General features: G+C 39.9%; 1 protein-coding gene across 4 annotated transcripts in view; it reads left to right on the top strand.

Annotated features, from left to right (window-relative positions):
- CREB5 (cAMP responsive element binding protein 5) overlaps positions 1-13330 on the top strand; it is a 415731-nt gene that overhangs the window by 320698 nt on the left and 81703 nt on the right. The window contains exon 8 of one of the 4 annotated variants that reach the window (XM_074035306.1): positions 7088-7224. The exons of the other annotated variants lie outside the window; for them this stretch is intronic. Within the exon in view, the coding sequence (XP_073891407.1) occupies positions 7088-7090 (3 nt within the window). The 3' untranslated portion in view covers positions 7091-7224. Of the gene's footprint in view, positions 1-7087; positions 7225-13330 lie in introns of those variants that run through there. 4 annotated transcript variants of the gene reach the window in all.

Here is a 13330-nt window from a genome sequence, read left to right as displayed (position 1 = left end):
GAATGAATAGGCTGTCTGCTTCTCAGAAGCTCTTGACCAGGAAGGAAGTGCTATTGACTTTAAAGAAGCTCTCATCAACTTTTGAATCATGCCAGCAGCCATGTGACCCTGTAGCCTGTGATCAGAACATGAAGATGATGGACTGAAGTAAGGTGACCACATTTCTCAGAATCCTCCTCCCTCATTGCTGTGAAAACCACTGTCCACCATGCAGATGAATAGGAATCACATAAGATTCCATGACAACAGCAGCAACAATAACAATCTATACTGTCACTCGTATATATGCTGTGTCTCACTTTAAAAGCGATTTTCCTTCTGAAAACACCATGGTAGAAAGTAGTTATTGCCAGCCTGAATCAAGCACTTATGTATGTACTAGGAGCTATGTTAAGCATCTTGCAATATCTTCTCAATTTTTAGAACAATTTGATGAGGTAGATATTCTTTTTTTTTGAGACATCCTGCTCTATCACCCAGACTAAAGTGTAGTGGAGGGACCATGGCTCACTGCAGCCTCAAACTTCCAGGCTCAAGTAATCCTCCCACGTACTAGGTAGTGCAGCTAGTAACTAGGATTGCAGGTGCACCACAACACCCAGATATTTTTTTTTTTTTTTTTTGATACACAGTCTCCCTATGTCGCTTAGCTCATCTTGGAACTCCTGGGTTCAAGCAGTCCTCGCACTTCAACCTCCCAAAGTGTTAGGATTACAGGCATGAGCCACCACACTTGGCCCAGAGACTCTCCTTATCTTATTTTATGAATGAATAAACTGAGAGGTTGGGTATGTTGTAGAACACGCAGTTGGTAAAATATGGTCTGGGATGTGAACCCAAGCACTGGGCTCCTGGTTCTAGCCCTTAATTGTAATGTTTAGCCAGCAGTAGGGATTGTTATCCTATGAGTTTACATTAGTAGAGCCCTTTACAAATTGCAAAGTGCTTCCATGTACATCATATTGTTGGGGCTTCATAGCAACCCTGTAGGATCAACAGGGAAAATTACTATGCTTGTTTTATAGACACAGAGAGGTTAAGTGACTTTTCCAGGATCACTCAGTGGCATAACCAGGACCTGAGCCCAGGTCTTCTTTGATTTTTGTCCTGTTTCTATTATATCATGCTAGCCCTGGCGTTCCCATGGTAACTTATTCTGAATAAAAGTGTGCCTTTGTAAAAATAAAGCTCAGTGGCATAAAGTAAGATTAGGCTCAAATTAGTAGCTCAGGCCCCATCACCTCTTTGCTTATGCCTATTAAACTCTCTAGACCTCATCAGCTAAATATTGGAGAGGAGTCTTCTCTATATTTCTGTCTGGCCGAGACAAGTGCTGAATTTGAGTTTAGCTATTGTTATTAAAGAATTAAAAGCAATAGCACTTTGAGACTAACACTTTGAGAGCTAACAGAAGCCCCATCTCCTTTCTGCTGGCTGGAAGTATGACTTTTATATGCCATTGCCACTCTGCCCATTTAAACTGTAGAAAGTTTAATTTGGGAATACATCATGTCATCTTAAAAATAAAATGTAAATGATTAGATTATGAGACCGTTGATAAGAGAAGGGCTAGCAACCATCTATTTATATTTATACAGGGAAGAGTAAGTTCTTACAGAGTTTGTATTCCATGACCTGATCAGAACTCCAGATGCACGAGAATATACATTTGATTATGTGTCTTGAAAACAAGAATTGAGAGATGATTAATTGCCTAGGAATCACCAAATTCCAAAATAGGAAGGGAGTTCAGGGATTCTTTTGGCAAAATCCTTTCTTTTGAGAAAAAAAAGGCCTGAAGTTCAAGTTAATAACCTGTCTAAGGTCACAAAGCTAATGAGTGGAAGAAGGAGAATTAGAACCCAGATTCCTGATTTTCGAGTTTGTTGAACTTCCCTCTGTATATACTATCAGGGTTTGATGGGAAAGTCATCCGCTGGTTGCTGTGAGGGTGACCTTTGTAAGGTGATAGCTTATGAAGCATTTTCTGCAATTTGGTTATTGAAGTGAAGTGCACAGGGGTGAAGGAGGCCGATCAGCTTTTCCCTTCTATGTCAACTGGGAATTGAAGCTGATCATCAAATCGCCCAAAGGAATGGGCTCAATTCTCTACGATTTTGCCAGAGACTTGGTGGTCTTGACTTGGCTTATTAGCCAGCCAGAGTATGAATACAAGCTGAGGATTTCATCCCTTGGCACCCTTGGCACCCAGTACAAAATGCTTTGGTTTTGCCTGCCACCAACCCAAATCCCTGTGTTGTCTCACTGTTTTCATTGAGCCTGCATGGATCTTACTCAGGTTCTAGAGCTCCATGTCATGCTGGGTGTGGAGTGGTGAATGAATCCACTGCTCACACAAGCACAGAGGGGTTTCAAAACACCCCTTTCCATCCCATCTTTTCTCCGGGCCCTACCTTCTCCACCCTCACAACCGGCTCCTCGTACACACACTCAGACAGACATTCTCCTAGGACTCATTGTCTTTTCAGTTTTATTTCTTTCTCTTTCTGCCAGTATCCACCCTGTTTTGGTAACCACGGCAACTGGTGAAATACAATCCCAATATTTGCTAGCTGCCTGTCACCCAGCCCAGCACGCGCATTGCTGGGTCTTGTTTTTATGTTTGTTTAATGTTCCTGAGCCTGAACTGAGACGCATCTGGGCAAAAAAGAAGCTGCATATGGTTTGGGTCAGAACACCCGCTCTCAGACAAAGTTTTCAGGCGCCTCTTTCTTGTGTATTTGTGGATGTGTGAGCACGCGTGTGTCCCTGTCTGCTTTGGAACATTGTGCAAATAAGTTCGGCTGTGTCAGAGAAGCCAGGGGAAAAAAAAGGAAATTTAACAATCTTGTTACAGGGAAGTTCTGCTTTGCAGAGATATATTTTGGTCATTTTCTTGGAATGTGTGTAGCTTACACTTCCAAGATTTTTGCCAGCACAGCCAATAATGAAAGTTTGCTTTGCACTTTGGGATGATGACTCTGTCTTGCTTTGTTTTTTTTTTTGTTGTTGTTGTTGTTGTTGTTGTTTCTTTGTTTGTTTTTGTGGGAAGCACAGGAAATTTGTGCCTTGAAAGGGATGGAAGGTGGGGCATTCAGGTAGACAGAGGAGGCAAAGTTTTCCTAAAGGTTTAGGGTTTTTTGTTGTTGTTGTTAAAACCCAAGAATCCAATCTTGAAGTTTAAACTATAAAGAGTATGTCTTCCCTTTTGATATTCTTTTAAAATTGTCTTTTTATCACTTGTTTGAGAAGCTGGATTGTACTGAATGATTGTTGTATTGCCATAGTATAACTAAGACGAACCATTAACTTCCTAGGATACTTAGGTCCCAGACAATAAAAGCATGCCTCAGTTATTTTTATTTCAAAACTGTATACACAGTCCCCAGGACAGAAGTGTTCAAGGAGGACGAGATTTTAATCCAACTGTGGCCTTGTATTCCAGAGATTAAAAGAGCTACCAGAGAGCCAAGTCTGTAACCTTGCTTTCAAAATAGAGGCAGGATCTGAGGTGTAAGGAGCACACTTGGGCAGAATTTCAGAGCTGGTAAAGTGTTTCACATGCACCCTTTCCTGGAACTTCCTTCTCCCTTTTGGCATCTTGCATAGGAACGTGCCACACCCATGTTTCCATGGTACCTGAGCCTCAGTTTGGTCCAGTGTTCCTGCCAGCCCCTTCTCCTCCACTCATCTCTGCACACCATGATCTCGCTCCAGGAGCCCCTCTCAGGAGCTCAGCATTTTCCTGACGGCTTCTTGCTGCCTTTGGCTGCCCTGCCTACACTTGCATACAATCCCTGTTTGCTGCTGCAAACTCCACTCCTTTTGTCAAGACTCAGCTCAAAGACACCTTTCCTGTGAAGTCTTCTTGCCTTCCCTAGGTGGGCAGGAGCCATGCCTTCTTCTAGGACAGACTTCACTTGCACTGTTTGTCTCTTCCTCATGGAGCTTTACCGTGTTGTCATTGTCCAAAGGACCTGCCTTACTGCCAGCCTGCAAGCTCCATGAGAGCTGGGGCCAGTTTGATTCAGCTCCATGTCCCCAGTTTGCCATCTCTCCTGTACTTGCTAGGTGCCCAGTAAAGGTTTGCTGACAGAAAGAAGGAAGAAAATCTGATAAACTAATTGAGGTGGTGTTACTGTGATTTAATATGTCATCCCACACTGTGGGCTACTTTTTTTTTAAGTTCCAGGGAGAAGATGAGACTTAAATCATAAGTTAATTCTACCATTTAATCATAATGGTAGAATTCAAGGACCCATAATAAGCAGGTGGGAGAGAGACACTGAACAGGTGTGAATTCTACCCCAAATTCCCCAAATCTCTACGTTGGTACCTGGGGGCTCTGCCAGCCACAGTCAAGTACAGTTCTGCAGAGAAGCCCTGTATGAGGCCTCTTGACCCCTGGTGTGGTACTATCTGAAGGTGTGGTGGCCTTATATCAAATGCTTTAGCACTTTAGTGCTAAAATCCTCTTGCTGTAGGCCCAAGACTTTAGTACTTTAAACATACACACACACACAGGTTAATGGATTCCAGTGTCATTTTGGTCCAAACATATAGGTGTAAACTAAACTTTTTGCCTTTAATACATAGAGGCAAAGGAATGTGTTAAAATGAAAATTTCCTTTGCCTTTTTTCTCTGTTCATATATGTAATACATCAAAATTGGGTTCATACTAAATATAGTTTATATCATGTTTTTAAAAATTTTACCAGTATTTTTTCCTATCAAGTGTCTTTTGAAAACATTTTAATAATTTTCTAATTTATGTTATGGGGTATCACTTAAAAATTTAACTATTTCCTTATTTCTATTTCTGGATATTTGAATTTTCTGTACTAGAAATAGTCCTTTGATTATAAAAATTAGAAAGACAAAAAAAATCTGAAACTAATTACATCTTTACTTAGTTCCTTAGGATAGATTTTCAGAATTAGGATTCACAGGTCGAAGGGAATAAACATTATAACCCTTCCAAATTTCTTAAAATTTATACTAAATTTTCTTTATTTCTATAATATAGGAGGATTTTCATCTTACAGCATTTTCAGAGATATTTAACATTATCATTTTAACAAGACTTTGCCAAACTTTTGTTTGCATTTCTTACATTATAGGTAATGTTGAACGTCGTCTTAAATATTTTTTGGCCACTTGATTTTATTCTTTGATGAATTTCTGTACTTTAAGGTAAAGGTGGCTTTTCTTCCTTGTGGTCCAGGGAACTAGTAATAGAGTAGATTGTCCTTCCTCTGCTGCATTTTGAAAATTCTTATTAATTAACCAGCTTCACCACCTTACTTTACAAATTATACTTTCATTTGCTAAGACTAAATGAATAATTTAAAAAATATACTTAATCTTTTATTTTGTGGATTTTGTGTTTGTTTTGTATTACTTTTTTTTTGTTTGGGAGCAGTGTTTAGAGGTTGGTTTTTATTCTAATCTTAAGCTTTCTGATTTTTATAGTTATACAACTTATGTGATACAAAAATATTGGCTTCTCTAGGAGTATTACTGTGGCTCTTCCACATTTTCTGTGTTTATTTAACCAAGCCTTTGATTATTTAAATATATGCTTAAGTATCTGAAATAAATCAGAGATGTGTTTGTGTCATTCACAATGTTCTGAGGTAGGATTACATGGATCCTGCTCTTATCCCATTTATGACAAATCAATCTCTGGCCATTTTTATTTCCTTGGTCACTATGTAAGTACATAGATTTATATTAGTTACACTTTATCATTATCATTGGATGGGTAAGTGTTGCTGACTCCGATCTCAAGCAAGAAAGTTAAACAGAAAATATAAGGAGCATAAGTGTTATTAATGGAATATTATTTTAAAGTTGAGTGAGTCCTCTGTTAACCAGGTTGTAACCTCCTTACTAGTGTCTAGGCTCCCTGAAAGGGAGGGATCTGAACACCTGGCATATAGTTGCTAGAAAATATCTATTTATCAAATGAATAAATATGAATAATTAATTATATAACAGTATTAAACATGCACTGAGTGGCAATCATGGGCCATGTTACTATGTGCTTCCTCTCTCTCTCTGTCTCTTTTTTTTTAATGGGATCTTTTTCTGTTATCCCTGCTGGAGTGCAGTGCTCCAATCACAGCTCACTGCTGCCTCAAATTCTTGGGCTCAAGGGCTTCTCCCACCTGTTTCCCAAGTAGCTGGGACTACAGGCAGATGCCACCATGCCCAGCTATTTTTAAATTTTTTACAGAGATAGGGTCTTGCTATGTTGACCAGCCTCAAACTCCTGGTCTCAAGTGATCCTCACATCTGGGCCTCCCAAAGCTCTGGGATTACAGGCATAAGCCCCCACACCTGGCCCCGTGTGCTTGCTATGTGGTAAGGAGTCAGCGAGGAACTACCCACAAAGCACTTTGTGTTGTTTTTTGTTTGTTTTGTTTCATTTTGAGACAGGGTTTCGCTCTTGTTGCCCAGGCTGGAGTGCAATGGCATGATCTCGGCTCACTGCAACCTCCGCCTTCCAGGTTCAAGCAATTCTCCTGTCTCAGCCTCCTGAGGAGCTGGCATTACAGGCATGTGCCACCACACTCAGCTAATTTTGTATTTTTAGTAGAGACGGGTCTCCATGTTGGTCAGGCTGGTCTCGGACTCCTGACCTCAGGTGATCCGCCTGCCTCGGCCTCCCAAAGTGCTGGGATTACAGGCGTGAGCCACTGTGCCTGGTCCCACACAAAGCACTTTGTGCACTTATGTCTATTATCTTCTTTAATTATCCCACTGTCCTATGAGGTAGGTGTCCTCATTTTTGTAGACAAATGAACTGATGTACAGGGGACAGTGCCCAGGATCATTTAGCCAGCAAATGGCCAACCAAGAATTTGAATCCAGCTCTGGTTTCAAAGCTCACATTCTGAGTAACCCTAGAGGACTAGCTGACCCTTCCATGCTGTCTTTGCTTTGGTTACCTTAAAGCAACGTGGTGACTGGATTTCAGGAGGTATGGATGCATGGAAGCAGTGACAATTAGCCAGCAAATATTTATTATCCGTGTCAACTGTGTACTTAGGCTCGCTCTCTCTCTCTCTATTTTTTTAACAGTAGGCCCCTGATGTTCCTCGGTGGGTTTTTCGTGGCCATGTTATGAATCCCTAGACCCATGCATGGAGCACATCATTTCCCTGCACCCAGGGCAGCAAGTGGGGAACACAACCACATTGTAATCCTGACCCCAGATGGAGGGCCAGGCTCATCATCCTGTTTCCACCCAGAGCTGTGGAGCAAATGCAGCTCAAATCTATACCCCAGCGGAAGCACAAATCACTATAGGTCATGGAATTTGGGGGGTATTTTTTAATATTCAAAATCTCGAGTGTTAAATTGGAAAATACCAAGTCTCTGTATCATTAACAATAATGTTAATAATGACCACTAGCTCGTATTTTAAGAACTAGGAAACATTTTCATAACTTTCACATAGACAGTAGGCTACCTTTTCAGGGAAACCACAGCTCTCAATTGGAATTAAGAATAAAATGTTTTGTTGTTGTTGTTGTTGTTGTTGTTCTTTTTAAGAAGCAAGGTGAAGCATTGATTGAAAACAAAAACAAGGAATCAGACTCCCTAGCTTCAGATCTATCTGTACCTCCTGGTTTCTTCACCCCTCTGTTCCTCATTTCCCCATTGACAAAATGGGGATAATTTTTAAAGATTAAATGAGGTAACAGAGAAATCACTTAGCACATACTAATTTCTCTCTCTCTCTCTCTCTCTCTCTCTCTCTGTGTATGTATATATATGTGTATATATAGAAATACTTTTAACTCCTGTTTCAAAGGATACTTATGTTTCTTTCACTGGTTTAATTCATATGGTTTAAAACATACTTGTTCAAGGTGCATAGTCTTAGAAAGGAGAAAACTGAGACTAAAAGAGATTAAGTAACTTACTTTAGATCATTCAGCAAAGATATGGTAAAAGTCAGTTCTAGCACTCAACTCCTAGCTTTGATTAATGGATTTAGTTACCATGTCCTTTGTAGAGACTTGGATAGAGAAACTCATGGGAGTTACACAGCTGTTACATTGAATTTACCAATTAATTAATTGAAATATGAAAAAGTAAATGTGACTTTTAAGATTTTTTACAAATAGTTCAAAATTTATTTTAGAAAACAGAGCTCAGTGCAGTATATTTTCAAAATTTAAACACATGTTATTGTTTTATGGTTTGTTAGTTTACAAGCTTATAAGTACAAAAACACTTTATAACATTAAACCTTTTAATGTTAAAATATTAGGGCTAAAATTGCACAAAGACTAAAGGCTCACCAAGAAATATATATTAAATTCTGTCACCTCAAATAGATTTTTACTGTCTGTGCAAATTACTTTGAATTATCCAAATATTTGGAATACGTCTAGCCCTGAGACTTTTTATCTAGGTACCCTAAAATGACATGAATTGTGCCATGCCAACTTTTGCCATTATTTTTTCCTAAACACCTAGGATCATTTCTGATTTGCATAAGAGTTTCCCTTAGGCTTTGCAAGTGTACTTGGAATAAATGCTAGCAAAGGAGCAAGAACTCCCCAGGCCCCTGGATGGAGGTGGTTGGGTCTCCCAGACATGGTTCAGTGGCTCTTTGCCAACACACCCTCTGGAACAACCATACCCGTGATAACAGAGTGTAAAAAACCTGATTATCTTCAAATCTGATGAATGAGTTCAGCTGTTCGGTAGGCCAGTATGGGGTATGTGAGAACATGGGATCACAGCAAAAACCATGTTTATCTCACTCCATCATTGCAGTGAACTTTATCTCCTGGGAATTTTCTTAAAGGGCAAGTCTGGACAAAGTCATGGCTTAATGACCAGAGAGTCTACAAGCGAGTTGTTCCTGTGTTCCAGTGAAGCAGAAGACAGGGCCTGAGCTTGTGAGGAAAGATAAGCTAAAGAACTGCATATGCTCCTTAGACAAAGATAATTTGTCACATCACCACCGTTCATCTCTTAGTTCCCAGCTCACTGTTCCAACAGGTCTGTTTTGCAGATTTCTTATATATAAAAAAATGTCTCTAGTCGTCCACTGAGCAATCAGTTCGTTCATTCATCCTTTACCTCCAAAAATATTTATTGAGCACTTTTTAAATACCAGTATTACACTTAGTTCTCAGAGATACAATGGTAAATAAGCTATAACTTAAGACTCAAGAACTTACAGTCCAATGAAAAAATCAGGTAAATAGAAAACTAAGTATGTTGTGATAAATATTATGATAAAGTCAAGTACAAGGTAAGCACCTAATATGCCTTCAGACTGATGGCCGGGAGGTGTCTAGAGTGGTTCTTCAGCAAGACTTCTGAGATGAGTCAAGGTCCTGTGCTCTTCAATACAGTAGCCTAGTGGCTACCTGTGTTTAGGTAAGTTTTAAATACATGAAGATAAAATAAAATTTAAAAATCAGTGAGTTCCACTATCCACATTTCAAGTGCTCAATAACTACATGAGGTCAGTGGCTATCATATGGGCCCCCACAGATAAGGAACATTTCCATTATGTCTATTCAATAGCGTTGGTCTCAGCAGATCTCAAAGGTGAGAGGGGAGGAGTTTTGGAGGGAGAGTACAAAGAGTGAGCTGAAACCTGGAGATGCTAGGGGAAAACGCATTAAATAACTGTTTTAAAATAACAAGTTATTTTTTAAAACGTATGTATTTATTTATTCAAGAAACATTTATTATTTGTGCTAACAAGCCGCGGGTTTTACAAAGATGCTTAAACACAGTCTCAGTCTCTAAAGAACTTACATTTTTTATGGGCAAGGTAGGGGTCATAAATTACCACCAAAAATGCATATTTGAGTTTAGAGGACAGACTGGTTAGTTCAAGTGTGAAGCAGTGAGTAGGGAAAAGAAGAATTTGCAGGGAGGCTAGGCTTCATTCTTCCTGAAGTTGTTGTTTATGACCTGGGTCTTGATGAACTGTAAGGATTCAGACAGGGCAGTGGCATTAAATTCCTTACCTTGGTTAAAAAAAGAAACATTCAAGTTTCACAAAGTTCTTATAGCTTTAGGGTCCAGCAAGCAACTGGGAAGCTGAGGCTCTCCCCACTGGCATATTCATTAATGTCTTTCTACTAGGACTGCCCCTTATACAATAGAGATCTCATTCGGCCGTGCCAACTTACACGGAATAGTCTCCCTTCTAAATGGTGTTCCGTGGATTAGTTTAGGGAAGCCTGAGCCAGATCTTGTTTGCATTAGGTGGCTGAAAAAAGGATTGGGGGTGGGGGGTTAAGGATTATGCAAATCACTGGCTGATATGTAGGTTGGAAACTGGAGACATGTGTGAAAGCAGTTTTTATGCACCAATAGGTGAGGGAACTAGGAAACAGTTCTAGGTGAACTATGGGGTAGCTAACTTAGGCAGATTGAATGAAATTGTCAGTAAACAACTATATAAATTTATGAATTTTGTTCTCTGAATTGTGTAATTCAGGTCTTATGAAACTCATCCCTGGCCATTTATTCCCTGATTTCTTGGGATCAGAATCTGTTCAATGACCACTTTCCCTTTCTGTTTGGTATTTTTCCTCTGCTGGGAGTGTCTGCAAAGTGCAAGTGAGTCTTGCTTATCACAAAAGCCACTTGGTCCTCTATTTCTAGGGGTATGATGTTCTCTGTTGTTTGGGAAACACCAGTCTCAGAAATCCTTTTGAAGGAATTCTCCCAGTCATCCAGGAAGAGAAACATTCAAGAGAATGACAGAAAAGGATCTTCTTAGCAAAAAAAAATCATAGCCAGTGCTGAGAGGAAAGTTGAGATCAGATCTTTAGAAACTGTGTAACATGATGATGAAATAAAGGAAAAAACAGTTTTCCAGATCACTCTTTAAAATCTCCTTTGAAATGGGGTAACCAAGGCTTGCGTCTTCATTCTTTTCCAGTAGAAAATCCTTTTATTGAAATTCATGTAACTCTTTGAAAAATAAAAAGGTGATTAGAAAGATGGCATGAATTGTTTGAAAGAAAAAGGAAATTTTATTTTTTTCATTGTTACCTAATGTGATTTTAAAAATTTAATTAAATGTAGTTGGATATTTATTCAGGCAAAAAAAAAAAAATCAAAAGGGACATATTCTATCTGAATATTATGTTTTTAGTTTCTCAAGACCGATAATACATTATGAACATATTACCTGGCCATGCAGGGATAATTTTTTTTTTTTTAAACAAACTTGTTGAATTAACTGATTTCTACTTGACTAAAGGTTGTTGAGTTACCAAAAATGTTGTGGAATTGAGCACAATTCAGGAAGTTTTACAGTGCTTCCTCTGGAATTCCAAGGTGGAGCTTCCACAAATCCTTCCATTAAAAACAGGCCTCCATGCACACTCATGAGTGGTGTTCCCAAAGTGTGTTTAAAAGTCAGTCATTCAGAACTCAAAACACAGTTTTCCTCACAAGAAATGTCAGAGATGGTTACTTTCCCAGGGCTGCCCACAAAAGCCTTTTATTCCATAATGTATCTGAAAGAGGCTCCCTCCATCTGTTGAGCGAAGAATGGAGTAGTACTGGACAGAAATCCACCCCGTCCACCCCCACCCTGCAATCCCTGAGGGCAACATTTTTATTTGCTGAGGCAGCCACCTGGACTTCAGGGAGAAAGAAAGGAAACACATTTCTCTCTGAGTGGATTCTATCTCTGAAACCATCCCTGGAATGGTTTTTTGTAGAGTGAATGTTTATCAACCAAGATGTGTTTCTTTCCTTTGAGATAGCTCAATAACAACAATTAAGTGCGTTTTGAACTGTCTCTTCTTTTATTATCGTGATCTTCATCATGACTGTTCTGCACCATTACTGGATTTCGAAACCAGAGGAATGATGATCATATGACGATCAAAATTATCATCCCTTGGATTCGTTGTTTAGCAAGGGCATGCATCGCCCATCTGCCAAGATATTAATATTTTCATAGTCCTTAAAAATAGCCATAATGTGGACCAGGCACGGTGGCTCACACCTGTAATCCCAGCACTATGGGAGGCCAGCGTGGGTGGATCATGAGGTCAGGAGTTAGAGACCAGCCTGGCCAACATGGTGAAACCCTGTTGCTACTAAAAATACAAAAATTAGCCAGGCGTGGTAGCACACACCTGTAGTCCCAGCTACTCGGGAAGTTGAGCAGAAGAAATGCTTGAACCCAGGATGCGGAGGTTGCAGTGAGCAGAGATCACGCCACTGCACTCCAGCCTGAGCAACAGTGAGATTCCCTCTCAAAAAAAAAAAAAAACAATCCATACTGTGGTGTTCTCACATTCAATTAATATATTGTGACTTTCTGATGTCCGATCAATTGATTCTTTTTAACATTGAAACCAGAGATGGGAGTGATGGAAATGACCTACAGAAAGATTAAATCTACCCACTGCAAGGTCTGAACTAATCGAAGCATTCTGTATGCTTACTTCACATTAGAAAATGAACAAACCCTTCATCTCCTCCTCTTCATTACTAACACCAACATTGTCTGACATTTTTGTCCACCTAGAAATTATATTCATGATTTCTCAAAATATAAGTTACTATCTCACTAATCCACATTCACCTCTCAGGATATACTTGGGAAATTTTCAAGTAGTATCACACCCTGTTGCTTTTTCTTATTTTGCTTTTTTTTTTTTTTTTTTTTTTTTTGAGACGGAGTTTCACTCTTGTCCAAGGTGGAATGCAATGTCGCTGTCTCGGTTCACTGCAGCCTCTGCCTCCCAGATTCCAGTAATTCTCCTGCTTCAGACTCCTGAGTAGCTGGGATTACAGGCGTGCACCACCATGCCCGGCTATTTTTTTGTATTTTTAGTAGAAACAGGGTTTCACCATGTTTGTCAGGCTGGTCTCAAACTCCTGACCTCAAGTGATCTGCCCGCCTCAGCCTCCCAAAGTGCTGGAACTATAGGCGTGAGCCACAGTGCCTGGCTTATTTTGCTTTTACTAATCGAGGGATGAGACTTGGATGACAGTGCAGGCCCTAAGGTGCTATAGCTCATTGTCCATGGTGACTCGAGGCTATTTTTTGCAAAAATACGGCAGGGAGGAAACCCAGGGAAGTGGACATTAGAAAATGATTTGTCTCTATCCGAGTGCAGTGGCTCACGCCTGTAACCCCTGCACTTTGGGAGGCTAAGATAGAAGGACTGCTTGAGGCCAGGAGTTTGAGACCAGCCTGGGCAACCTGGTGAAACCTCATCTCTACAAAAAAATACAAAAATTAGCTGGGTATATGGGTATAGTGGTGTGTACCTGTAGTCCCAGCTACTTGGGAGGCTGAGATGGGAGGAT

This window comes from Macaca fascicularis, chromosome 3 (genome assembly GCF_037993035.2).
Source record: "Macaca fascicularis isolate 582-1 chromosome 3, T2T-MFA8v1.1".
Taxonomy (NCBI): domain Eukaryota; kingdom Metazoa; phylum Chordata; class Mammalia; order Primates; family Cercopithecidae; genus Macaca; species Macaca fascicularis.
The sequence above is the reverse complement of the archived record's forward strand: the minus strand, read 5'-3'. Positions and strand labels throughout refer to the sequence as shown.